Source organism: Balaenoptera acutorostrata, chromosome 12, assembly GCF_949987535.1.
Source record: "Balaenoptera acutorostrata chromosome 12, mBalAcu1.1, whole genome shotgun sequence".
NCBI classification, from domain to species: Eukaryota; Metazoa; Chordata; class Mammalia; order Artiodactyla; family Balaenopteridae; genus Balaenoptera; species Balaenoptera acutorostrata.
In genome coordinates, this window is record NC_080075.1 from 87320775 (window position 1) to 87348657 (window position 27883).

At 51.0% G+C, this 27883-nt stretch overlaps 1 protein-coding gene across 1 annotated transcript; it reads left to right on the top strand.

The window, feature by feature from the left end:
* Window positions 1-1969: 1969 nt before the first annotated feature.
* Window positions 1970-27672, top strand: CYS1 (cystin 1). Its single transcript, XM_057558464.1, has 3 exons — window positions 1970-2646; window positions 21525-21577; window positions 26208-27672. The coding sequence occupies exons 1-3, from the start codon at window positions 2302-2304 to the stop codon at window positions 26311-26313; spliced, it is 504 nt and encodes a 167-aa protein (XP_057414447.1). The 5' UTR covers window positions 1970-2301; the 3' UTR covers window positions 26314-27672.
* Window positions 27673-27883: the final 211 nt, after the last annotated feature.

The following is a 27883-nucleotide window of genomic DNA, read 5'->3' on the forward strand; positions in this document are numbered from 1 at the left end:
CGCTCACTGAAGCTGAGTGAGCCAGACAAGTCTGGGGAAACAGGGTTGGAATCAAGAGCGGTCAGAAAAATCAGTTGCCCTGGGAGGTGAACACAGGGAGCTCTGGATATATTTAAATGATGAGTCACATGACTAGACTCTACTTAGGCAGTAGTAAAACATGTTTTCCTTTAAATGATTAAACTTAGTTGAACTTAGTACAAGAAAGATTTCTTTTCCCTGTGAATGTTTTTCTACCAGGTTTAAAGAGTTTCAAGATGCGATTTGTTTTCTTAAAAAGAAAACGTATATCAATAGCTTCCAAACTAGACACATCTGTGGAATCAGAACACCCAAATGACACCAAATAATGTATTTGGCCCATCTCCTGCATCTGGATGGTTAAGACAGCACATCAAAAAACTGTAAAAAAAAAAAAAAAGTACAGAGTTACAAATACTTCCTTAGTCTCTTGATAATAAAACAAATGGATATAGACTTGAATCCCATATTTATTCCATTGTCTTGGGTATAAAGCTTTCAATGCCTACTCCTGAAGTGATAAAATAGTAAAATTTCAAGTCTATGGTAGGGAAAGTTTAGCCAAAATTTCATTTTTTTTTTTATAAATTTATTTATTTATTTATTTATATTTTTTGGCTGCGTTGGGTCTTCGTTGCTGCCTGCGGGCTTTCTCTAGTTGTGGCGAGCGGGGGCTACTCTTCGTGGCGGTGCATGGGCTTCTCATTGCGGTGGCCTCTCCCGTTGCGGAGCATGGGCTCTAGGCACGCAGGCTTCAGTAGTTGCGGCGTGTGGGCTCAGTAGTTGTGGCTCGCGGGCTCCAGAGCACAGGCTTAGTAGTTGTGGCACACGGGCTTAGTTGCTCCGCGGCATGTGGGATCTTCCTGGACCAGGGCTCGAACCCGTGTCCCCTGCATTGGCAGGCGGATTCTTAACCGCTGCGCCACCAGGGAAGTCCTAGCCAAAATTTCATTTTAACAATTATTCTGCAATCCCATCTGGATTCAGGTTAATGTCAAAATGTGAGTTAAACACAAGATGTTTGAGTTGTCTTGCTTTGGAAAGGTTAGATTTTTTTAAGTAAGCGAGGAAGGGAGAGAAAGAAGTCAAGTCTTAAAATGCAAGCACAACCAACAATAACACCACCGGGTTTGAATTAGACAGCTTCGGCCTTTTTCTTTTTCTTATTTGGGGGTTGGTTCACTTAAAAATAATAAACGTTTCTCTTTCTTTCTTTTTTACTATCCAATGACCAAAAGCTAGAATTAATTATGATCAGTACCTACTGGCTTTTTCCTTGGGGAGAGAATGCTTTCTCTGTCTCCTTTCAAATTTTTTCTTTCCCCAAAGTAGTTACTTTTTTAATGAGGCTCGGCATTCAAGCACCAGATCTCCTTTGGGGCAGGAGGAGAGGGACGGGAAACCCAGGGCCCACCACTGCCTGCTGCCGGCTCCCTTGCGGAAAGGCTGCAGCGGGGAGTCCGGTCCGGGAGAATCGCCCCCTTCCCTCCTTCTGTCCTGTCTTAGGTCGCGCGACGGAGCAGGGCAGAAATTGAAGGGTGGGAGGCCCGGCACCTTCATCATCTTACTCCATCCTCAGAGGTATTTTTACCGTCCGGCCCCTTCCCCCAACTTAACATGTGAGGAATAGGAGGCTGGGAGAGGTGAAGTCCCCATCGCGCTCTAAGCTCGGGAGGGGCCCGGCTGTGGAGTCACCTGCGCACTCATCACCACCCCACGCAGGCCGGTCTGGGCGTGTTGCAGGAGCCCCAGTGCTTTCAGTTCTTCCAGGCGGCGGGGACCCGGAGGGTCGGGGAGCCAGCGCCTGGAGGGCTGACCCGGCGAGGAGAGGCGGGGCCCGAGAGGAGGAAGGAGTCGGAGGAGGAGGGGACGCCGCGCCCCAGTGCCCTCGCCATCCAGTGCCCGGATACCCGGCCCTCGCTCCCCGCCCCCGGCCCTCGCTCCCCGCCCCCGGCCGCCGGCTCCCCGAGAGCCCTCACCCACGGCTCTCGGCCCCCACCTCCAGGCCGGGCTCAGCACCCCGGCCCCGGTCGCGCCCCCTCCCACGTTCCGCTGTCCCGGGATCTAGTTCCCGCACCGCGACACCACGCCCCACGTTCCGCACACCGGTGGCTTCGCCCCTCCCCCAGGCCCGGCTCGCGTCCCCGCCCCCAATCGCGTCCCAGACCCGGGATCTCCCCCTCCCCCCGCTCACGCCCGGCCCGGGTCCGCGCCCCCTCCCCCGCCCCCGCCCCCGGGCCGCGTTCCGGCGGCGCCACAGGCCTGCTTGGCTGGCGCGCCATGGGCAGCGGCAGCAGCCGGAGCGGCCGCGCCCTGAGGCGGCTGCGCAGCCCCGACAGCCGGCCGGCGGGGCCCGGCGGGGCAGCCCCGGAGGGCGGGACGGGGCTGCCAGTCTCGGCGACGGCGGCGGCGGCCCGGGAGGAGGCCCGGGAGGCGGCGGCAGAGGCGGCGGAGGGGGCGGACGGAGCCGGACCCGGACCCGGACCCGCGGCGCCCCCCGACGGCGGGGACGAGACGCTGCGCCTGCTGGACCAGCTGCTGGCCGAGTCGGCGGCCTGGGGCCCCGGGGAACTGGCCCCGCGGGGCCCGGCGCGGCCCCGACCCGCAGCCGGCGCCGGGAGCCCGGTGAGTGTCGGAGCTCGCGGAGCCGGTGGGGCAGCTGCGCCGGTTCGTGCCCCGGAGCCCCCTCCCCGCCGGCCCGCACCCCGCGCCCTGTCCCTCCGGGGCCACCGCCCTGTTGCCCTGTCCCCCAGCCCCCGCGGCCGTCCCGCCGCGCTCTCCCTGCTCACCCCCTTCCCCTCTCTGCCTCCTCCGGGTGCTGGTCTCACTGCCTCCAATTTGGGGGGTGACAGTGCTGGCAGCAGCCTTAAAAGGCAGGGAGACAGACATCCCTTAGCAGAAACGCATCTCCCAGGCTTGCTTCTGGCCAGAGCTTGCCTTTTTTTCCTTTTGGAACTGTGGCTCCTTCCAGCCTAGGTAGGGGCTGGCCAGCGGGGCTGCTTTCTTCTCAGGTACCTCCCCCTTGGCCATTCCCCGGGCACGGTCGGAGGAGGATGCTAGGAGGTGGGACCGGTAGCCAAACAGTGTTTATTTACAAAGGCCCCTCGCGTCAGACACAACAGGATCTTTGCCTTGTGGTCAAGCAATTTGCATACTACTGGCTATTTTTAAGATGCTGTGCAATTTCTTTTTGGCTTCCCTCTTCTCTCTTCCAGAACACTTGTAATAACATCCCCGCTGTTCTAGAAAAACAATAAAAGTGAGCACTCTCGTATGGCAACAGCCTTCACTCCAGCAGAGCTGAATGAACAAGATCTGTGATATCAGCTCCTGGGCTTGAGGAGGATGTCCAAGGCAGTTCCTCCCTTCCCCGGAGTCCTGCAGGCTTTGCTTAACAACTGCTGGGACCAGAGGGAGGTGTCTTCCGGGGCACACACCAAGCAGTGGAATCCTGGAAGCTCCTCAGTGAGGTGGGGAGGGGTGGGTGGAAAGGACTGGGCCAGCCCAGACACTGCAGGGTCTTCCTCGCCTGTCCTCCTGCCCATCCCCTGCTACCCTCCCAAAGTGAGCTGCAGCAAGTGAGACCCAATTATATAACAAGATTCCTTTAAGATTACATCAGAGTTCCATTATATAACCCTCAAAATGGATAAACAGTTGAGAAATTTTGGGGGAAATTCTGAGACGGCATGGAAGCAATCTTTTAGGGATCAGTTGTCAAGTGCTTTGGAAACTTCAGAAGCGAAGATGAAAAGAAAACAGAAGGAATGGATTTCCCTCCCCTGTCCCCACCCCCATTCGCTGAGTATCACAGCAACTCCTAGGGTGCATGGGCTGCCTTACTCATTCTTTCAGTCATTTCTCAGGTATTGCTTGAGCACCTGCTGTGTGCCGGGCATCACTCTGGGTCCTAGAGATGAACACTGCGGGCACGCAGTCCTTGCCCTCAAGAAGTTGACAGTGTAATGGGGGAGAGAGATCTACAAACAAAAAGTAGAATACCTGTGGGCAGTCTGTAGAGAGAGTCCACAGGAGGAGCAACTGGTCCTCCGGAGAAGTCAGGTCGGCATCCCAGCAGGACAGCACTTGACCTGGATCTGGAAGGGTCTATGGCACTAGCCAGGCAAACAAGCAGCGCAGAGCATTTGGGCAGAGAGAAGGCTGAATGCAAAGGCAATGGCGGCCGGGGCATACGGTACCCAGGGTGTGGGTGGGAGCACTGGAGTTGAAGAGGTTGGGAAGGGTGAATGCCAGGCTAGGAGTATTCCCTGCTGAGGAGTTTGGACTTTACCATAAAAGCCGTGGGTATCTTTGAAGGACTAAGGGGAGTGACATTTTGTGTCTTAGGAAGGTTGGACCAGCAGCCATGGGGAGGATGAACTGGGCAGAGTAAGGACTAGGAGTGAGATGTCCAACTGGGGCTGCTTCAGTGGTCCAGACGCGCAGGTCCTCAGGGAAGCAGGGCAGCAAGAGGGCTGAAGCGGAGATGGAGTCGAGAGCGGTTAGGAGGTCAAGTCAGCCAGCTGTGTTGCTCTTTTAGATGTGGATTGTATGTATCTTCTGTACCATAGATGTTTCTTGAATGAATCCTAGACTATTAGAGCTGCAAGGAGGCTCCTGAGTCCAGTTCATTCTTTTCAGGTCTGGGGAGATGAAGGAAAAAGGTTGAAGCCTCTTAATTTCCTGGCTCTAGAGGTCACAGGTAGAAGGCTAACTGCCTGTATGGCCAAGTGTGGAGTCTGTGCCTTTTTTACTTCACAGTTTACACCCTTCAACTGAGTCTCTGGCAGCTGTACATTTTACAAGACTCTGCGTTAACAAGACACCATTGACCTAGGGAAAAAACGGGGATTTTGATGAGTCGGTATTGAAGCCTATATGTAGAAGTTGGCCCTTCTTCAAAATGTTAGAAATGATGTTCCCATGGACAGAGAAAAAGCCTGATTGAGCATGTAAATAAACACTATTTTAAATTTCTTTGGAAGGAAGGAAGAAAAGCCTTCTTAGGTTCATAACTATCTAGCATTTTGGAGGAGAGAGGTATTCTTCATAAGAGAATGTCAAACTCAAGTGAAATTATCCCTTTAAGCACCCACATTTAAAATTTTGACCACTGTTGATTAGAATTTCTTAGAGACGAATTATGTATATCTCTGAACCCTCATTCTGAATCTTATGTATCATTCTTGTCTATGTCCAAGAATAATTGTAGCTAATATTTCAGCGAGCACTTGGGTCTCAGACATGTATTAACTCATTTCATTTTTACCGTTATTATTATCGTCCATTTTTACAGATGGGCAAGAGGAAACAGGCACAGTTGAAAGTTAAGTGACTAAAGCCACATGGTTATGGCAGAGCAGAGATCAGACCCCCCCGACCTTGACAGTCAGACTCCTGCACCCTTCATACCAGAATGGCCCCGGCAGCTGTGAGACTTGCTTGTTACTGCCTTTCTGTCCTTGGTCCAGCCTCAGTCTGACAACTGTCACTGTTTACCATTGTCAGTCTGTATGCAACCAGCCAAACTTCTCTGTATCCCTCGCCCAAATAGACACCTCTCTGAGCTGCCCCGGGTGGTAGAATCACGGAAGCATGCTCGCTGGCACAGAGCTTAAAGGAGGAGCAGAACCCCCCAAGGTCAGGCCTGGGAGAGGTTTCCTCCCCGGCCTGAGGGGCCATCTGTTCAGTGAATGAGCTTTGTGGCAATAATTTTAGTTGATCAAGTGCTCTTTTTTTGTGTTATTTCTTAATTCTTGGTTGTTTTCCTGATACAGTTTAGGTTGCTGGATAAGAGTAAGGTATTGCTACATTCCATCTAAAACTTGAATTTTTAAAATTAATTTTAAAGAAGTATTTCAATCACCTATTTAAAAAAAACTCTCTAACCATGGAGTTTTTCAGCTCTTATTGTGTATATGTTCCGAATCAAGGTAAATTTTCCCCTTCCATTTTGGTAGAAGCAACTTTCAGTTAAATTTTTTTTTTTTTTTGTCTGTGAACCGTAATACTTTGTAATAAAACACTAGGTAAGAGGATTTTCACTCTGGATTGTAAATTTAGGAAAAATTATGGGCAAATTTGAGGTAAGACACAAATGTGAAGGATACAGTAGTCTCTCTGCACTGGGGCTGTGTTACGAATCCCCATGTCCAAGAAACAGGATCTCAGGGAGAAAATAGGATGAATGAGGCCAAGGCCACTGGGGAACCCGTGACAGTCTGTGTGTGTCTGTGTGTGGATTTACATTCACTGAAATATAACTACTGAGACACTTCCCCAAATAAAGAGCATTTCCATGACATTCCTAGTTTCCAGTCCAGTTGCATAAACTCTTGGTACCAATACAGGTCAGCTAGAAAGAAGTCGTTCCCTTCATGCAGTTTTTTTTGTTTTTTTTTTTTTATAAATTTATTTATTTATTTTTGGCTGTGTTGGGTCTTCGTTTCTGTGCGAGGGCTTTCCCCAGCCGCAGCGAGCGGGGGCCACTCTTCATCGCGGTGCACGGGCCTCTCACCATCGCGGCCTCTCCGGTTGCGGAGAACAGGCTCCAGACGCGCAGGCTCAGTAGTTGTGGCTCACGGGCCCAGTTGCTCCGCGGCATGTGGGATCTTCCCAGACCAGGGCTCGAACCCGTGTCACCTGCATTGGCAGGGAGACTCCCAACCACTGTGCCACCAGGGAAGCCCCCTTCATGCAGTTTTAAGTTTGGGTGCGTGTTCACTGCAGAGATGCGCGTGAGAGTGAGATGTTCGGTTTCCCGTCAGATGACGTGCGCAGTAAAGGAGGGGAGGGAGGATTGCGTCCGTTGGGCACCTGTTCTGTGTTAAGGACTGAATTAGGTACTTCCTGGTCATTGCCCCACGTTCCCCTCTTCAAACAGCCTTTTAGATAAATAAAGTGCTTTCTATTTTACAAACAAGGCCCAGGAGACTGATAACATACCCAAAGCCACACAGCCAGTAAGTGGGGGGAGCAGAGTTTGTAGCAGGCCTGCCGGGGTCCAGCCCCTCCGTAGATAACCTGGAATGTTCCATGCCTTTTCCACTTTCCAGATGTCCAAGTCACAAGGCAGATCCAGCACTTCCAGTGCTCTGGTCACAGTGGCACTAATGCCTGGCCCGTTTTTCTTTACTGTACGATTTTTTTTAAACATTCAATAATCCCTAGCATTCACCAAGCAAACTCATCAAGAACCTGTATTTTGTCTGATAAAAGTACCACCCGTCTTGCCCTCATAATACCCCGTGAATGTTATTTTCGGCAGCCTTCTTATTCATTCAGATGTTTATGTGCTTAGGGGTCATACAGTTTTTACTAAAAGTTGTGAGACTCCCAGTTATTCACTTAGTACGTCTGTCACCAGCATCCTTTTACTTGAGCATTTTCATGAGCCCCTGCGTGTAAGCATGTTGCTGGTTGCACGGGGGCAGAAGCAGAAGAACAAAGAGGCAAAAGACTCAGAAAGAGTCCATTCCCCATCCTGTATCAGTTTTGATTCCTGTGAAACAGAGGGCTTTGCAGTTCACTTACAATCACTCGGAAATTGTTCAGATGTTGTAATACAGCCGCTATTTATTCGGGCTATTCTAACAGCCAGCTCCTTACATCCATTGTTTTACTTAATCCTCATCAGAATAGGTACCTGCCAAATTGGTGTCGCCTCCCCCCAACTTTATGTCAGAGGGGAGGGTACAAGGCCCAGAGAGGTAGTTAACTTGGCCAGTATCGTGCAGTTTGAAAGAGCCAGTCGGAGTCTCTCTGACTATACCTCTGTAGAGCACTGTGTATACTAGAATTTTAACTGAGTGAATTTGCCATCAGGAGGGATTCTCACTTGTTCCCTGATTCCTCTGGTGCTCAGTTTTTCTCTGAGATAGGTCTCCATACCCCGGCTTCCGTGATTGTGTACAAGATGTGTTCCAGTCACTAAAGATGTGTTCAGCCCAGAAAAGGTTATGCTTACTTTTAAGTGTTTGTTTTTGAAGTTAGAATAGGTAATATACATGCACATGAGAAAAAAATTGCTCTTGGTCGTTCTCTGCAATAAAAAACTTAAAATGATCTTACTCGTGAGAGATGTGGGTGTTTTTTTAAAAATATTTTATTCATTTATTTATTTAGGCTGCGCCAGGTCTTAGTTGTGGCATGAGGGCTCACAGTTGTGGCACGTGGGCTTCTTAGTTGCAGCATGCATGCGGGATCTAGTTCCCTGACCAGGGATCGAACCCTGGCCCCCTGCATCGGGAGCGCAGAGTCTTACCTACTGGACCACCAGGGAAGTCCCACGTGAGAGGTTTTAAATAAAAAGATAAGCCCTATATTAGCTTCACTCTACAATTGTAAAGGAATATATGCTCATTGCAGAAAAATTGGAAAACAGAAAAAATATATATTTAAAAAATATATAGAAAAGGAAATAAAGATTGCTCATAGGGCTTCCCTGGTGGTGCAGTGGTTAAGAATCCACCTGCCAACGCAGGGGACACGGGTTTGAGCCCTGATCCGGGAAGATCCCACATGCCACGGAGCAACTAAGCCTGTGTGCCACAACTACTGAGCCTGCGCTCTAGAGCCTGTGTGCCACAACTACTGAGCCCACATGCCGCAACTACTGAAGCCTGCGCGCCTAGAGCCCGTGCTCTGCAACAAGAGAAGCCACCGCAATGAGAAGCCCACGCACCGCAACAAAGAGTAGCCCCTGCTCACTGCAACTAGAGAAAGCCCACACGCAGCTACGAAGACCCAACGCAGCCAAAAATAAATTAAAAAATAATAATAAAGTTCCCTTAAAAAAAAAGAGCATAGTGTAGATATACAATTTATAGCATCCTTTTATTTAGCATTATAGTATAAGCATTTCTCCCATCATAATGCTTCATAATTTGCCCACCATCCAGAGGTAGAGTTATTTAATTAATCTCTTATTGTGAGATATTCAGGCTGTTTCCAGGTAGGTTTTTTTGTTTGTTTATTTTTTGCCAATATTGAGAATCTTTTTTTTTTGTCCATGCCGCGTCGTGGCTTGTGTGATCTTAGTTCCCCAATCAGGGATTGAACCGTGCCCCCTGCAATGGTAGCGTGGAGTCCTAACCACTGGACCACCAGAGAATTCCCGTAATGTTGAGGATCTTAAGAAAATTGTATAGGCAAAGACCATATTGCATCATTAACAATTTAAAATGTTTCCCAATATACTCTTTAACTTATCAGCTGTCACCTGTTTTCATTTCTTTTGTTCTTTTTTTTTTTTTTTTAAAGTTTTGGGTTTTTTGTTTTGTTTTGTTAAATTTTATTTATTTATGGCTGTGTTGGGTCTTCGTTTCTGTGCGAGGGCTTTCTCTAGTTGCGGCAAGTGGGGGCCACTCTTCATCGCGGTGCGCAGGCCTCTCACTATCGCGGCCTCTCTTGTTGCGGAGCACAGGCTCCAGACGCGCAGGCTCAGTAGTTGTGGTGCATGGGCCTAGTCGCGCCGTGGCATGTGGGATCTTCCCAGACCAGGGCTCAAACCCGTGTCCCCCGCATTGGCAGGCAGATTCTCAACCACTGCGCCACCAGGGAAGCCCTCTTTTGTTCTTTTAAAGATATATATCATTGAATTATAACAGTCTTAAAATTTTTTTACGTAAACTATCTCATAAGCGGCTTTTCATGCTGTTGCATAATATTCTTCATTATTATTTTAATGAACGCAAAATATTTCATCAAGTTCACGTACTTTAATTCACTAAAGCATCTATTACTGTTCTAGACTAATTTTCAGCTTGTTCCTGGGCAGTCTTAGGTGCCCAAGGCAGAATTCCTTTCCCAAAGTCAGAAGAACTTTAAAATCAACAGTATTTTAGTGAGATACTGAAACTGAAAACTATTTAGGGTGGGAGAATTATGTGTGAAAATCTAAGGGTTTGGATTTGTCTTGTATTAAGTTATTTAATCAAATTGTGATTTTTAAAAAAAATGCAGTAGCATCTCTCTCAATCAGTGGTCTGTTAATTAGAAAAATGTACCATCTAATATTGGTCTATCCATTCAACGTTTATTTTTTGAGCGCCTACGTGTGCCAGGTACTGTTCTAGGTGCTGGTTATACATAAGTGAACTAAACAGACAAAACCTTCACTAACCTTCGGTCATGGAAGTCCAACAGTGAACAAAATAAAGTACAAAGGACAAAAAAGCAGTAGGGGCTGGGGAGAGCAGCAGTGGGCCCGCTCTCAGCAGGTCAGAGCTGGGGGAGACAGGGTGGTGGCCTGGTGCCCGGGCAGAGAACGGTGAGCCTTGTGGCCACCGGAAGGCCTTGGCTTTTTGGGGTGGGGGGGTAGGGGATGGGATCATACCGGTGCCCCCTGCATTGGGAGCGCAGAATCTTAACCACTGGACCACCAGGGAAGTCCAAGGCCTTGGCTTTTACTTTGAATGAGGTAGAGAAGGCTGGAGGAATTCTGAACAGCGGATGACATGATCTGGTTTGTTTTAAGGCTCACCCTGGCTGCCCTGTTGAAGACAGCCTGGCATGGGATGGCGGGGCCAAAGCTGGGAGCAGAGCTGGGAAGCTTTTGCAGGAATCCAAGTGAGAAGAGGGACTGGTTTGGACCAGAATGGTAGTGAGCGAGCTGGGGAGGACTGGTTGGCATATGGACCTAGATTAGAAATAGAGACCGCCAGTTTCCTAATGGATTGGCTGTGGGTTGTGTGAGAAAGGAGTCAGAGGACCCCAAGGATTTCGGCTTGAGCAGCTAGAAGGACGTAGTTGCCATTAAGTGACATGGGAAATGTGGAAGGGGCAGGGTTTGAATGTTGTGAATCAGGAAGTTGTTTTAGAATATGTTAAATTTGAGATGCGTGCTAGACATCCACATAGAGATATCAATTGAAAAGATCTTTGTAAGAGTTTGGCATTCAGGGGAGAGGCTGGGTTTGGACTTATAAATTTGGCAGCCGTTAAAACATAGAAGGTTCGAGATTAGATCGGACCACCAGTAATCCCGAGGTCAGCTAACACCTGCGTGTGTGCCAGGCACTGCTCTGGGTGTTTATGTGTGTCACCTGTGTTCAGAGGTAGAGAAGATGAGGGGACATCCTAAAGGGAAGAAAACCCAGAGGATGCAGGTCTGGAAGCCAAGGGAGGAAAGTATGTCAAGGAGGAGGAAGTGGCCAGCTCTTGTAAATGCTGCTCGATGGGACAAGTGAGATGAAGTCTGAGAGCTGACCGTTGAATCTGGCGGCTTGGAGGTCCCTGGTGCCCTTGGCCTGCACCGTTTCAGTGGAGCGGTGCGGGAAGCCTGATGGGCTGGACTTCATCGAGAATGGGAGGCAAGGAACTGGAGAGTAGCCAAGGCTTTCAGGAAGGTTCTTTTTACAGTGCAGTGCTGGTGGGTAGCCATAAAGATGGCTCCATTAGGACACTGAATTAACCATGAAATCTCAGTCCCAGAATGGGCGACATAAAAGAAGTTTGGGGGCTTAAATGTGCTAGTGAAATTCAAGGGCACCCTTAAAGAGGATATTCTGATTCAGTCTAATAGATATAAATAAATTCAGTGTTTTTACTACCAGGTGATAATTCATACTCCCCCCCCTCCCACCCCCCGCCACCTAATAAATCTTAGTCACTCAAGATCTAGGGAAGATCATTATCTGTCTTCTAGGCTGAATGAATCCACTGTCCACCATTTTTGCAAAGGTTCCATTTTGCTCTAGCAAAGGAGGACCAGGGTAACTCTTTCTTGTCGTTTACCATCAGCCAGGGCTTCACAGTAATCCTGGGTCACAGCTGCTGTGGGATGTGAAGGTGAAAACAGGCCTAAAAATGATTACGTGGCCGGAAAGCAGATCCACCAGAGGGATTTGAAAGTGATGGATACTATAATGGACTTTTGGCAAAAAGCCACTATTTTGAAGACAGTTACCATCTGTCTGCTTTCAGATCTCTAGCAAAGAACACAAATTTAAGTGGCAGTAAGTGGTATTTGATCAACCTAGGAGTCACAGAAGAGTAAAGCATAGTGCTTTACCCCCAAGGCTCATACTGTGTTGGGGGAGGGTTGTGAAGTGAGCGTTCATCATGGAAGCCCTGGAGTGGAGGTAAGTAGGAATTATTACATACAAGGAGTTGAATAATCCCATCCAAGGCAGAAGTCTTCCCATCCAAGAAGACCTGACATCTGAGTTGGTTGTGAAGGATCGGTAGAGTTTTCCAGCAGTCAGTAAAGGAGGGGGCATTCCATAAAGAGCGAGCAGCATGTAGAAAAACCAGAGGGACCAAGTGCTTTAGGAGAACAGCATGTTGTCCATAATGGCCGGGCAGCAAGGTGATGATGGCCGGACAGAGCGCAAAAGACAACGAGATCGGTTTGGGTCATGGTTTCACAACCTTCTAGGCTAAAGGGTTGAACTTTATCCTGTAGGCAACAGGGAGCTAGTGGAAATTTTGTGTTTTTTATTTTTAAATGATTATTTAAAAAATCAGAATAGGTAATATACATGCACATGAGAGAAAATGTAACAGGTGCACTGAAAGGAAAGTTTCCCCTCCTCCCTGTCTCCCACTTTCTCCAGTTCCCTTCTCCAGAGACGCCCACCTTACAGAGTCCTTGTGTCTCCTCCCCAGCCTGTGTTTAGAAAGACAAGGGGTGGCAGGAGGGCAGAGGAGAAGAGGAGATGGCGCGGGAAGCAGGGTGCCCAGGTGGGAGATTCTGCAGAAATCCAGGTAAGAGGTGATGCGAGAAAGCGAGGTGCACACTGGGTGCGAGAGCAAGGGAAGGCAGGCTGCGGCAGAGGCACCCGGGTTTCCTGCTGGTGTCGCAGAGTCGACAGTGACGCTCAGTGTTGTGCAAGTTGGCTTTGGGATGTGAGGCAGACAAGTTCGTGGGCCGTCAGAAGCTCAGGTCCACTGTGCAAGGTGGTTGGAGCTGGCGTGTAACTCTGTGAACCTCAGCATCTAGATGGGGCGACGAGGGAGAGCATGTGGGTGGGAGGAGAAGAGTCCTGAGCTGGAGCCCTGGAGAACTCCAGGAGCCGGAGGAAGACGCTTCCTCTCAGGAGATGTACGAAGACAGCCAGGTTTAAAAGTGTTTAGAAGCACTTGCCTGGAGATGGGGTCAGAGGTGTGACCCCAGGGGGCTCCCTCCCTCCGTGGTTCCGGGATGTGGGCTTTGTCCATGGTGGGAAGCCTGACCGTAGTGAAGGTTGGAAGCAGGGTCTCCCAGCGCCTTGCCTGAGGCCAGGCCCCAGCGACTGCTGCTGAGTGCTGGTGCGGGGAGGTGGGGGAATGAGGTGGATGGGCCGTCACTGCAGCGTCTCAGCGAGATGCTGAGGAAGCCTTCCTTGCACAGGAGCTTCGGGCCCCCCCAGCGCCTGGGACGAGCCCCAGCTGGACTCCGGTGAGGAGGGTCAGCAGTGGTTTGTGCAGACGGAGATTCTTAGCACCCGAGTGCTGGAAGCTGTCACCAGCACAGAAGGCAGCCTCCAGCCCAAGGCTACCCATTCAGATTCCCAGCAGACTCGGCTGCTTTGGTGTCTTCACAGTTTGAGAATCACAGATTGCTGGAGCTGAAGGGACCTTAGAGACCACCCAGGCTACCTTCTCATTTACATCCCAGGCCTTTGGGTCCCAGCAGGGTGATTGCCCAAATCCCCAGCAGGACCAGGATCCATGCCAGGTCATCTGCCTCCGGGGGTGAGGATCTGGCTGCCCGTGTGAAAATGCATTTGCAGGTGCTTCATAAGGTGTTACGACGCTGTAGATATGTAATTTATTGTTATTTTCCTTCAGTCCCACCCTTCACCTTCTCCAGGTCTCCCTGGCCTTCTGTCTCTGGAAACACTTTCCTGAAGCAAGGCCTGGTGAGGGCAGGTGGGCGCCCTAGGACTGGTGGCTTCAGAGTCAGAGCCTCCTTTTGCAAAAGTCCTTTGTCACTTTAGGAACGCAAAGCAGCCCTCACAGCAGCGTCCACTGGGCCTGCAGCGTGTGCTGCCTGGGAAGCCATGAAGTGGAGCCGTGTGGGGACAGTAGCGCCCCCGGTGGTGAGAGGACTGAACCCAACTGGCAGAGTGCTGAAACCTGCCGAGGCCGGGAGATTCGGTACCCGGAGACCGAGTTCACTCTTCTCTCCACTGCATGTGTTAACATTTCCATAATGAAACATAAGCAAACCTGGGCTTCAAAGAAGGACAATTCTTAGAGAGGAAGAGGGAAGTCTACTGATAAAACACAACAGGGTGGATGGATCTCAGGCTCGTCGTGCGGCGTGAAAGAAGCCAGGCAACAAAGGGTGCGTGCTGTCTGACCCCACGTCTTTAGGCTTCTAAAGAGGGCACACGGGTGTGCGGTGACAGCGGCCAACTAGTGGCCGCCTGGAGATGGGAAGGCGGAGGAGGGGAGGAGGGAGCATAATCCGGGGGTGATGGACGTGGTTTAACAGTGGATACACATGTCAAAACCTGTCAGATCTCATTCTTCAGACATCTGCAGCTTGTTCCATGTCAATTATAGATATTATTGGTACGGGTACATATATACATATAAAGCTGTTAACATTTAAGAGTTAAGGGGAGAACTCTTTAAACAGAAGAAGCAGGATATACATATTGTTAAATAAAATTTTCAGTGGGTTTTCTAAAGATTAACCACTGATACTTCACTTTTTTTCAAAAAACCCTAGTTGTAAGAGTCAGAGGAGACTTTTTTTTTTTTAATTAATTAATTAATTAATTTTTGTCTGCGTTGGTCCTCATTGCTGCACGCAGGCTTTCTCTAGTTGCGGTGTGCAGGCTTTGTTGCGGAGCACGGGCTCTAGGTGCGCAGGCTTCAGTAGTTGTGGCTCGCGGGCTCTAGAGCGCAGGCTCAGTAGTTGTGGCACATGGGCTTAGTTGCTCTGTGGCATGTGGCATCTTCCTGGACCAGGGCTCGAACCTGTGTCCCCTGCATTAGCAGGCAGATTCTTAACCACTGCGCCACCAGGGAAGACCTTAAGAAATCATCTTATTCAGTTCTTCCTCAGATGTTTTCTGCTGCTTGTTCAGCTGTGGTGTGGGCTTTTCAAAGCCTCCCTACGATCTCCAGTGATGACACATCACACGCTCATCCTGAGTTCAGCCGGGTTCCCACGGCCCCAGCCCAGGCGCCACGGCCTCCCCGGGGTCCAGATGTGTCCTACCGAGCAGGAGTGGCAGGCCTCCTGCTGGCTGGGAGCTTGTGTCTGCACTAGGCCGGGAGCAGCCACCAGGGGCCGCTGTGTCTTTGCTTTTCACAAGCTCCTGAGCCTCTTCAGCAAGCTGGATCTTCTGGGAGGCCTGTCTAACACATTTTGCATCTGAGAAAGTCAAGTTAAAGACTTAAATTGACGAGAGGAAGAACCACACATTCAAACCACAGAAAGAAACACAGGTAAAGAAATGAAAGATATAACAAAGCTGAGCTGTCAGGGAAGTTATAAAAGAAAGAGTATGGCCTTCTGCGTGAGTGCAGCTTCGGGGCGTCCAGTGCACACACTTGATGGAGCACATCATCGCTGCCCTACAGCTGGCAGTGTGTGCCCGTTAGTAGTGAGTAGAGCAGCGCAGAGAAGTGGAAACCGGCTGACTATGCAAATGTTTGATTCCAATTTCTTGCTCTTTCACTCAGTTGCCCTCCTGATGGGAGAAAGCATATCTGTAACAACTCTTACAAAACCTGAGAGGAAAAGCGCCAGCAGGTGATGGCAAAAGCTGGTTCCAGCAGAAATGGACAAGAGGGAACTAGGGTCCCTATTGGATGACTTCATAAAAAATAGCTGAAGGGTAGTTGAGTAAAAGTATTACTTTACTTCTCTGTTGTCCCTGAGAAAATAACCAGCCTCAGTGACTGAAAACTGCAGGGAGGAAGATTGGTGTCAATATTATACGAGAGAACTTTCTCATATGCCCAAGAGAATTGAAAGGAGGGTCTCAAAGAGATATCTGTGCACCTGTGTTCATAAGAGCATTGTTCACAATAGCCAAAAAGTGGAAGCCACCCAAGTGTCCCTTGATGGATGAATGGATAAACACAACATGATATACATGTACAGTGGAATATTATTCAGCCTTAAAAAGGAATGAAGTTCTGGCACATGCTACAACATGGATGAACCTCGAGGACATTATGCTGAGTGAAATAAGCCAGGCACAAGAGGGCAAATACTGTATGATTCCACTCAGGTGAGGTGCTAAAGGACTCAGATCTATCGGACAGAAAGTACAATGGTGGTTGCTGGGGCTTGGGGGATGAGAATTGTTGTTTACTGGGGACAGGGATTCAGTTCTGCAAGATGAAGTTTGCAAGATTGGTTAATGTACTTCACTCTACTGAACTGTACGCTTAAGAATGGTTAAGATGGTAAATTTTAGGTTAAGATAGTTTAAGATGTGTGTATTTTACCACAATTAATTTTTTTTAAATAAAAAAAAAATTAAAAAGAATTTTCAGCTAGTCTGAGCTGCCCGAGCAGGAATGGGCTGCTTCAGGAGGCGGTGGAGGTGAGTGTGTGTGTGTACATGTGCGTGCACACGTGTGCGTGCCCGTGTGACTTCCCCTCCTCTCTCTCATCTTCATCGCCCCTCCCCACCCTCTGTCCCTCTTCCCACTGTGAATTCCTTGCTGACTTGGGAGTCATCTGCTCTTCATCTTTACACTCCCCAAAGGCACGAATATTCAAAGGAATATGCAGGGAATACTGAATCCCCGCGGCAAGATCACCAGCCACTAGCAGACGCTAGCCGGCGCCTCAGGTACCCCTGGAAGGAAGTTGTGCACCTTTGCTGTGCAGCCCACCTCCACGTGGACAGAGCGCCAGGTGGGCAAGACAGGCTCTTCTGGCCAATGCATGGGAGTGCCTGTAGTGGCAGGCGGCTGCCACGGCCCATGCCACAGGGCCTGTGTGGCAGGACACACCCAGGGTCAGCTTGCTTCTGTTTACCACCACTAACTAACATTTCCCAAGAAACACATCAGAACTAGTTTCTCAGGGAAGCATGTGCTGTCCTGGAACCTCTCAGGCCTTGAGCACCAAGATCTTCCCTGTGCTCTCCTCCTCCTAACGCCTTCAGGTTCTCTTCTAGCAGGGCTGTGTCAGAGGCTACTCTGGGCTGGACGTTGGGTCAGATGTTCGTAATGGTGTTTACTGGTCACTTACAGGATAGGCATTATGCTAGGGATGAAACAGAAGAGAGAGAGACAGATAATCTTTCATATCTCTGCAGCCCTGAAGGCTAAGTACCTATTACACAAATGAGTAAACTGAGGGTTAAACTGATTGCACAGAGGTTTATAGCCCCCAGTCTGTGCTCTTATCATTTTGCTCATTGTTAACATGTCTAAGACTTACTTCTCTGTTGACATTGCACCTCAAAAGTATAGGGTGTGGGTCTCCACAGCAGTTGACAAAGCACTGGGCACACTTGGGTACTGATGATTGATTAATCCCTGGGATTAAGCCTCAGAATAGGAGGATGGAGGGGGACTTTAAAAAAGAATTTGGAGAGAATGTAAGCAGCTTCCTGTGGGGGCAAAAGCCCAGTTCTGCCTATTGGCGGTGTAGGATTATGTGCACAAGGAGCACAGTGGAAAGCTCATCCTGCTCTGCTATTAAAAGGAAAAAATGAATCCTTTAAAACTCCCCAATGTCTGCAGAATACGTCAGAATAAGACTATTGATTAATAATTTATTTAGGATTAGTATCTCTCTCCCATTTGTTTGTCTTTTTGTGTTGCTTCCAGAGAGAATATCTCAGTTTGATCTTCCAGGTAATTGATTTTCTCTTCAGCTGTGTCTAATTTACTCTTCAGACCACCTACTGAGATTTTACTTTCTTCCATCATAGATGGCATTTCCAAAATCTCTAGCTGGTTATCTTGCACAACAGCTTATTCTTGTTTGGCTGAGACTGTGAATCATTCTCCTTTTAAAGTCACTTTCAGTCTGCTCTAATAACTCTTTCCTCAGGTTTAATTCTTTGAACTGATGAGTTTGGTTCCTGCCTCCACGTGTCACAGAGCAGGTCAGGATGTGCTCCTGGTGAGTGTGGCCATTGTTAGTGGTCTGGGAACAGTTTCCCGTGCTTCCTGGTGTCAGCGGCTGCCCATGCTATTCTCCCTCTCCTGCCCCAGCCTGAGGGATGCACCTCTGTGCCCTGTCATTTGCACAAGCAGGCCCCTCCTCTCTGACCCTTGCCCCAAGGCCCTCTCCTGCTCTGGTGTCTGTCACCTCTGAACTTGGAGCCCCCAAAGCTGCTGCTTTGTCCAACAGTCCCCTCCTGTGTGTGCTGGGGGCTGTGGTTTCCTCCATCGACCTAACCCAGTCTGTCTTCCAACAACCCCTACTACCAGGCTTCCCTGGTGACACAGTGGTTAAGAATCTGCCTGCCAATGCAGGGGACACGGGTTCAAGCCCTTGTCCGGGAAGATCCCACATGCCACGGAGCAACTAAGCCTGTGTGCCACGACTACTGAGCCTGTGCTCTAGAGCCTGCGAGCCACAACTACCGAGCCCACTCGCCTAGTGCCCTTGCTCTGCAACAAGAGAAGCCACTGCAATGAGAAGCTCGTGCACCACAATGAAGAGTAGCCCCCGCTCACCGCAACTGGAGAAAGCCCGCGTGCAGCAACAAAGACCCAACACAGCCAAAAAATATATAAAAATAAAAAGTAAAAAATTTATTTAAAAAACCCCTACTACTTTCTAGTCTTGCAGTACTGTTAGAGATTTGTGAGTTTTGTTTGTTTTGTTTTGGTTTGGTTTTGGTTTTTGTTTTTTGCTTATGGCGTCTTCTGTCATTTCTAAGGATTTGGGATGGAAGCAGGAAGCAGGCCTGCATGTTTGGTTCACCATTGTAATCACGACTTCTGATGACCTGTGCACTTGTAGTCCACACCTCGGGGTCTGGCATTGGATCTTTCTCTAGTAGTGTCATCACGCTAGTTTTTTTCTGCCCAGCTGTGAGCTGCTCTGGGCAGGGACCATATCCTGTATGGGTAATAGAACATGGGGCACAACAGGGCACATGGACTTGATGAATGCTTATTCACGACCTCTGACGACTCCATGTATTTGCATATGCTGTTCCTTATCTGAAGTGCCCTTCCCCTCTTTTCCACCTGGTAAACCCCTACTCTTTCAAAACTCCAGCTAAGATGTCACTCTTGCCACTCTTCTTGGAAACCTCCCATGGTGTTTTTCCCATTCAGAGTTGGTTTCCCCTCCTCTCCCAGCCCTTTATAACTTGGCTACAGAATTTATCATATAGCATCACATTGCATTTTTATGAGACTCTCCCCATGAAATGTGAGCTCCTTGAAGACTGGTTCTTGACAGTCATGGCCTGTCCTGGAGGGCACTGCTTGTGCCAGTGGGGGATCTCGTGCACAAAGCAGGCTGACATCTGGCTGGGCCATGGCCTTGCTCAGCTTCATGGGTCAAAGGCTGGTGTCCACAGTGCCCTCAAGTGCCTTATGCTGGGAACACAGTGTGGAAGGTTATTCAGACAGACCCCTCTGCTGCTGAAAACAACTTAATATACTGGATATAATTAATGTAGTAAGAGTATCATTGAAGCATTAAGTGGCTGGTGAGATAGTGAGGAATCACCAGCCCAGATCCAAGAAAGGCAGAATCAGAGATGCAAATGAGACATTGGGCTGCATTTGCCTCAGGTGAACTTGAGCTTTGGGTCTGATGGTGTCCAGCAGTAAAGGGAACAGAATTTAGGGCCCAATGAAGGTAATAGTAGATCCTTCCCTCATAAATCCAGGACCTTCGGGGGACTGCAAGGAAAAGTGTCACAGCACAGAACAGTGCAGGAGGGTAGAAAAGCCACAGTCTAGCTGCCTCTTAAGGTTTTCAGACCCAGTTCCCATCACCTAGGTGGTCCAAAATACCTGAATGCATGGATTTAATTTCAAGTGGCCCCAGACGAGGAATGCCCCCTGGTGCCCAGACAGAGCAAGCTCATGTCCTCTCTGGAGGAAGGCATGTTCCTCTCAGGACAGAGACCACCAACAAAGTGTTTTCAAGGATAATGAGCATCAAACAAGAAAAAAAAACCAATCAGCCAGAGAACGAAGTGAACACTAGAAGAAATAAAGACAACAAAAATAGACCAAAGAAGACTTCAGTTATTTATTTGGATTACCAGACACAGATTATAATCAACTATGTTTATTTTATCTTATTTAAGGGAAATACCTGTGAAGAACCAGGACCACTAGAAAGTGACCTAGCATATTTTAAAAAGAACCAGATAGAACTTGAAGAAATGAAAAATACAATAAACAAAATTAAAGATTCTGATGGTTTGGATTAACAGGAAATTAGACAGAGATGAAGAGAAGATCAGTGCCCTGGAAGACAGAGCTGAAGAAATGACCTACACAGAGAGACCAGGATCTGATAAAGGACAACTTGAGAAAAAGCCACAGCAAACCTAATATTACATTTGAAATAATGAAAACTTTCCCTTTCAATATAGGAACAAGACAGAGATGCCTGTTATCATTTCTTTTCAAGGTAGTACTGGAGGTCTTAGCCAGTGCAGAAGGGCTAGGTGAAAAGTGTGTAGGGACCAGAAGGGAAAAAATCAAATGGCCATTTTTCTCAGATAATGTGAACGGGAAGAAAGAAAGTCCAGAAGAATCTACAAATAAGTTATTAGGACGAATAAGAGAGTTTAGTAAGACTGCTGAACATAAAATGCATATATTTCAATCATATATCTGCAGAAACAAACAGGAAGAAAATAAAATTTTATTTAAGAAAGGATAATATCAAGTATCTAGAAATTGGTCTAAAAAGAGATATCTATGACCTCTACAGGGAAAACGATAAGACTTCTTAAAAGACATTAAAGAAATCCTAAATGAATGGAGAGATGTTCCCTGTTTATAAACTGGAAGACTTGTTATTATAGATATCAAGTCTGCCTAAAATGATCTGTATATTAATTCAACCCCAACAAAATCCCCAAGGGGGACAAACTGACTGCAGTACACATACAAGGAGGTGCAAAGAACCGGGAAGAGTCCAGGCTTATTGTAAAGCTGTGGTAACTGAGACGGGGTGGTGCTAGCACAGGACAGGCATGGACCATTGGAAGAGTTTGCAGACAGACACGTGCGACATCTGTGCACCCTTGACTGAGAACAGAGAAGGCACAGCAGAGCTGCAGGGCGGGCTGCCAGGCAGTGCTTAGATGGAGGTCAGGACTTTGGCTCCTGGAGTGAGAGATGGGGACATGCTGGCCGTTAGCTGCCGGGGAGGTGGGGAGTGTCTCGGTGTGAGCTGTGTAGGTCACTCCCCTCTCCCAGCCTCAGCTTCCCACACGCAGAACAGGCGGATGGAACTAGACGGCAGCGGAGCCTTTCCACTTTCCAGCTCTGGTTTATTCAGCCCTGGGCTGAATGTGGTGGCCGTCTGTCGGCACAAAGCCAGGGCAAAGGCAGGCTGCGCCACTGACAGCCTTCTGATGCCTCTTCCTTTTGTCCTTCTCAAGGTGTCCCCAAAACGGAGCACTGAAGACCACCCAGAGAGCAGCAGTGTCTCTGAGTAAGTACGGGGCGGGGGGGAAGCACATCTCTACCAGAGTCACAGCCACCCTACCCCCTGCCCTCCCCACGCCTCCGCATCCCCCTTCTGGATGCTCCCCATCGCCTGCCCTGGCCCCACTCATTCACTCAGAAACTATTTGCAGTGGCTCATCTGTGAATGAGGTACAGTCCTTGGCCTTCAGGAGTTTACAGCCTAGAAGGATGGCAGGTGGGCCCCCTGTAATCCCATTACAGTGTTAGCAGGAAAACACATTTAAAACCCCTGGCAAGTGTCAGCTGAGGACCCCAGGCCCCGAGACCAGGCCTTCTCTGTCTGCACGGCCCCGGGCTGTGTGAGGATTCCAGGGCCCCAGGAGCAGCCAGCACCAGGAAGCTGTGCTGGGATGACCTTGGGCCTCTGGCTCATCCTGCCCTCGGCTTCCTCATCTCTAATTGGGTCACACTGATCGGCCCTGGGTCACTGGGAGGTAGGTGATTGTCGTGCTCAAGACCAGAGATGTGCAAATTCTGGCTCAACAGCTATTTTTATTACCAATTCCAAACGGCTTCAGGGCCAGAACTTTGCCCGTTTCCCTTATTTAACAAACATTTGAGGAGACCTTTTCCTGAAGATTGGGGTCTCTTCACATGGGCTCAAGGGAGGTCTGAAAGGGGACAGAACTGCCGAGGGCTCGTGGAGGAGCTGACATTTAAATGGCTTGCAGGACACGTACTCTCACCAAGGAGAGAGGAGGGCAGGTGCGTTCCAGGCGGTGGGATCCACAAGCAAGACACAGAGGTCTGAGCAGGACACCACGCACAGGCTGGCGACCCTCAGCACAGGGCCTGGGGGAGAAGGAGGGCCTTGAAGGCCAAGCTGAAACCGTGGGCCGCTGCTGTCCAGGCAGAGGACGCAGGGGTCAGCTCTGGGCGCCGGGATCCCACCGTGGCCGCGGAGGTGCAGCGGCGAGCACGTGGACGCGGGCTCCGCCCCTTGCCAAGGCCAGAGCCTTGCTCAGCGGAGCGCAGCGTCCCTCCCGGTCCTCCCTCACAGCCCCTGCTCTTCACTTGTTTTGCAAACCATCACAGGCTCCGCTTAGCACGGCTGCCTCTGGGTGGGCTCAGCGCCCCCGGGCACTCCCATGCCAGACCAGGCGCTGTGTCTCGCTGCAGTGGCCGGGCGCCAGGGCCGGCTCTGCTCCGCTGACCTGGACGCCCGAGCACGTGGCGCGGCTGAGGACCTGGGCCGGGCGCGGTGCCAGTGGAGCTCAGTCCCGCCTGCATATTTCTACCGCTTGTAACGATAACTGGCAGTGACTTTCTTAAGTTTTCATCACCCCAGGGACTTTAGGAGGATTACATTCTGCCTCGAACAAATTAGCTGTTTCTTCTTATTTTTAAATGAATAGGTCCCTTCACCTCACGTGCAAACTCCAGGACATCCCTCACCAGGAGTACTTCATTCATTCATTCATTCACTCCCTCAACATACTTCAGTGGGAGCGTCCTAAGCACCACGCTGGGCCCTGGACTCCGGGCTGGGTCCTGGCTCAGTGGCTGCAAAGGGGAGAGAGTTACGAAGGTGAGATCAGGGCTGTGCCTCCCGGGAGCAGCCTCTGAAGCCATACCGGCCTCCCCCAGGGTCTGGGCTGGCAGCAGCCGCCCTCCTCTGTTCCCCAAACTCGGGCTCCCCAGCCTGTAGGGGAACCTCTCTGAGGCGGCAGCGGCGGGTGTCCTGCCGCCACGTCCACTGTGGTTTCTCACCGCCAGCGGCCAGCCTTGGGCCCCTCCACTCACCCAGCGTGCGCCTCCATCCCCACCCGCCAGACCGAGTGCACACGGAGCGCAGCCCCCAGCACCCTCCCCTTCTGGTTCCTGCAGCGCCCGTCCTTCCTGCCCCAGACAAGCCCACCGTCCCCTTCTCTGCCGCCAGAACCCCTCAAAGCAGCGCTTCAAGGAGAAGTGTCCTAATGCGTGCAGTTTACTTTGAAATGCATCCAGAAATCAGATAAAGTAGTAGACATGTGACAAAGTAAACCCAGCAAAATGTAGCAAAAAAATATTTACTTAATTGTTGAATCCACGATTTCAACTTTTCGGTATGCTTGAACGTCTTCGTAATAAAAGGTTGAAGAGGAAAATCCTCCCAAACTCAGTTCAGATATCTCCTGCTCAGAGACTCTCACCCTCCCCTCCCTCCCTGTCGACCTGGTGAGTCTCCCTCCTTCAGCAGTGCCTGCTCCAGTTTACACCACGCCTGTACCTGTAACGCCGCGGGTACCTGCGACAGCCTGTCTTACCTCTTCTCACTCTCAGCCACATCTCTGGGCCCTCACAGCACCAGGCACAGAGCAGGTGCTTCACAGATGCTGCTGAAGGGAACGTTCGGTGTGAACCTGGGCCTGTGGGCCTTGACCCCCGAGTCCTGACCATCCTCGATGTCAGCCACGCCCTTCCCCCCCCCCCCACCCCCCACCCCGGGTTGGGGTGTGGAAGCAACAGAGCTGAGCCAGCCGGGCTGACTTTGAGGACAGGGCTGGGCTGGCCTGACCTGGCCTGACCCGAAGTCTGTGAGGATTGGGTAACAGAAGCCTAGGGCCTGTGGAGGGGAAACAGGGATTCAGGAGCCTTCTGTCTGCAGCTGCTGCTGAAATTTGCTCATTATTTGTTCTGTAAATGCTTGTGGGATACCTACTATAAGCCAGGCCCTAGGCCAGGCACCCCATTTTCCTAATGAGTAAACAGATACAAGGTATGATTTGCCCATGGTCAAAGGGCCAGTAAATTCTAGACCCAACAGATAGTACAAATGACTCAGGCCTCATTTCGCATGTGACTCTGTAGCCCAATTATAATTGATTTGCGCTCTCTGGGGAAGAGTAATGGGCTTTTGTTTTGCATGACTTTAGGAAGCTCTGACATAGTGAATTATAATTTAAACAAACATTCAATTCTTGACTCCTCAGAACCTCTAGAAACCATCTCTCCCTTTTAATGTCGTGCTCCCCTCCCCCAAGTAGGAGGAGACCCCATCTCGGTCTTCAGGCTCCCGGGCCGGCAGCCCCACGGCCGCTGGTGGACAGTGTTGCCCGTCAGACAGGCAAGGGTGGCGTGAGGCCGAGTGGAGCCCCGGCTGCTGGGGCTGCAACACCTCCTGTCGACCTCCCCTGCCGGCCTCCCCATCAACCTCCCCATCAGCCTCCCCTGCCGGCCTCCCCATCAGCCTCCCCTGCTGGCCTCCCCATCAGCCTCCCCTGCTGGCCTCTCCTGCCGGCCCTGCCTCCTCACCCCCTTTCTCCCCCATGTCCCAACTGCAGGGAGCGTTGGGTGCCTAGAGAGAAAGGCCTTGCTGAGCTGTGGGACCAGGTGAGGACGGTCTGTAGCCAGGTCACCATGGGACCGTGGGCAAGGCATTTCTCCCCCAACCACAGAGAAGGGGCTGGCCTGGGTGACCCCAGAAGTCTGTGCGGGAGGCACGTCTCATCTCTGGGCTTGGGGAGGTGGAGTCCCGCCGTTAGACCCTCATCCTTGCTGTTCAGCGCTGGGGGGCCTGTTAGGCTGCACACACCCTGAGGTGACAGTCAGGTGGCCCAGAGCCCAGCTCCTGCCCTGCATTCCGGGGCAGCAGACAGGGCCCTGGAGGCTGCTGTGAACATCAGTCAGGAGCGCGACGGCAGTGATCAGGTGGGCCTTAGAGATCATCCAGCCCAGCCCCCCAGCTCACATGGCAGCACGTCCCCGGCTGGCAGGTGGGAGCTCACGGTCCCGTGCCTGGCAGTGGGCAGCTCTGGCCTAACTCCTCCTTCAGAAGCAGCCCCTCAGGCTGGCGGCACCCAGCTCGGCCCAGGTTTCACACCCTCCCACCTGTCAAAGGTGCTGAAGGGGGCAAGGCCATGGCCAGGCACAGGTGGACACCGCCGTGGGACAGCCTGCAGGACAGGGAAGTCGGGGGCACAACAGAGTCCAGAAAGCTGGAGCGGGGGTGGGCAGCCGGGTCCAGGCTGGTGGGAACCACTTCCAGGAGCCCAGGCGGCAGGATGAGGAGCCGGGATTTGGTCACTTGACACACTGCCCAGCAGGTTGGGGGAGTGGCCAGGATCCTGACGGGATCCTGACGCCCAATCCTGTCCCAGCGCGGCAGCTCCTGTGAGACACCCCCGCCCACCCAAGGGGCAGGCACAGGGAGTGAGTCAGGCCGATGGATAGTCGAGACAGAGCTCACCTTTGCTGAGGGCTGTGCAGGGTGCAAAATTCGGTGTCACACGCTGTCCATGCATTATCTCAGTTATGCCTCAGAATGAATTTAGGAATACAGCTCCATTTTAGAGAAAATTATCAGTGAGCTAGTAAGTGGCAGAGCTGGGATTCAAGCTGGGTCTTTCCACCCCCGGGCCCTCACCCTTAAGCATCACAGGCACTGGCTTCCTCACAGCATAAGGTCTTGGGTAACGTCGCGGAGGTGAGACCAGAGAATCAGGCAGGGGCCTGCTCATGGAAGAGGTTGAGGAGGTATTCCCAGGGCAGAGGTTTTCAGTTTTGGTTTTAGGATGGATCAGAATTCCATACAGGGGGCCACCGTGGTTGTCCAGTAGAGATGTGGAGTTTGAAGGTAACATCTTGTTTCCCATGTCCATGTTTCTCACCCACAGAGCCCCAGGCAGCTGCCACAAGAGGCCTGAGAGGCAGTCAGCCATCACGTACGACTACTCCGAGGAGGAGCTGATGGCCAGCATCGAGCAGGAGTACTGCTGCTAAGGCTGGTGCTGCAGCAGCCCCGTGGTCACCCAGCGGCCAATGCGCTGTTCCTCCCAGCCCCAGCCCCAGCTGACTGGGTCTCTTAGGAACCTAGGCTGGGCGCACACATCCCCCTTCCCCGCCCAGGGCTCTAGCTGGAGCTTAGCCACCTCCAACATGCACTTACTCCCAGATCTTTCACAACTGCCCTCTTCAAATCCATATTCACACAGTCCTGAACGTGGCCGGCTGCTGGCCATCATGCTTGCTGGCAAGAGGTGATCAGCTGTGCAGATCCAGGCCAGAAGGAAGGCACAGGTGCTGCCCCGCAGGTGCATGGGCAGGTGACCTGCCAGATACCTGCCCCTCCTCTCAGTCTCTGGGGAGATCCGTCTACAAGGTTCTCCTGGATCTTGAAATGCTTCCCCTTTCTGAAGGCCCACTTGCCACCTGCTCCGAAGAAGCCTCTTTAGCTGAGTGTGGCTCAGACTGGACACTTTGGGAACTCTAACACACGTCCCAGAGGGCCCCAGGGAGGTTCCGCTCTGGAGGGCACACCCAGGAGGTATGCCTTACCGAGCTGGAAGGAGTCACCCTCTGTTCTGCAAATGAGTCGCCTGGAGATGTTATTGAAATGCAGATTCTGATTCTGTGGGTCTCCAGCAGGGCCCGAGAGTCTGCGTTTCTAACCAGTTCCCAGGTGATACCCAGGCTGCTGGATCCCAGCTATGCCTGGAGTAGCAGGGACAAGGTGTCTGAGCTTTAGGCCTGGCTGACTCTTCCTTCCCCGCTGCTGGAGGCTGCCCAGAGCCACGACCCACCCGCCTCCCCAAAGAGAGGCCTGTGCCCCTGCAGTGGGTGTGGTGGGACAGGAGCCAGAGACCCCAGCTCTGATCCTCGCTCTTGCACTAACTTGCAGTCACGTCCCCCCTCTGGTCCTCAGCGTCCCTCTCTAGAAAGTGAGTCCTGGAGGCGCGCCCCATCCCCCAGCTCTGACCATCAGGGATCGCAAGATCCCAGGCTTCCTCGGTCTCTCGTCCCCTGGGGGCACGGGACTGCCTTCCCCGCTGCGGGTGAGCACTGGCCACACCTGGAAAGGGTCTTCAGGGCCGCCGGCTCTTCCCACCTGGTAGAAGGTAGAAAATCACAGCAGTGAGGCCAGGAGAGCCTTAGAACGTTCCCAGCTGACTGATGAGAAAGCTGACACCCTGTGAATCAGGCAGGGCTTGGAGGCGAGTGCTTCTTGCACTAGACGTGCACGGAGGGCCTACTGGGTGCCGAGTGCGGCTCCAGGCCTTCTCTTGGTCGCTGGGTGTTGCTTCTGAGCCCCAGCCTTCTGCTGTGGAGCTGAGTGTAGAACCTGCTCATGAAGCGGGGCGGGGGGGGGGCCGGGGAATGTGGCTGAAATAGAGGCAGGAAGAAAAACGTCTCCATGTCAAAGGTGACAATGACACATCGATGTCTGGAAAAGTCTCAGTGCCACACACGTGTCTCCTGGCTTCTGTGGTGGTGAGTTCCTCTGAGATGCTACAAAGCCCAGGAATTTAGAAAACACGCTCCATTCCCAGCTCTGAGAAATGTTGTGTCCATC

Excerpts from the sequence above, each read along its gene's own strand:
- CYS1 (XM_057558464.1), top strand. The coding sequence starts at position 2,302 with ATGGGCAGCGGCAGCAGCCGGAGCGGCCGCGCCCTGAGGCGGCTGCGC. Across the intron at positions 2,647-21,524 it reads CAGCCGGCGCCGGGAGCCCG|GTGTCCCCAAAACGGAGCAC; the intron begins GTGAGTGTCGGA and ends GTCCTTCTCAAG. Across the intron at positions 21,578-26,207 it reads GAGAGCAGCAGTGTCTCTGA|AGCCCCAGGCAGCTGCCACA; the intron begins GTAAGTACGGGG and ends TCTCACCCACAG.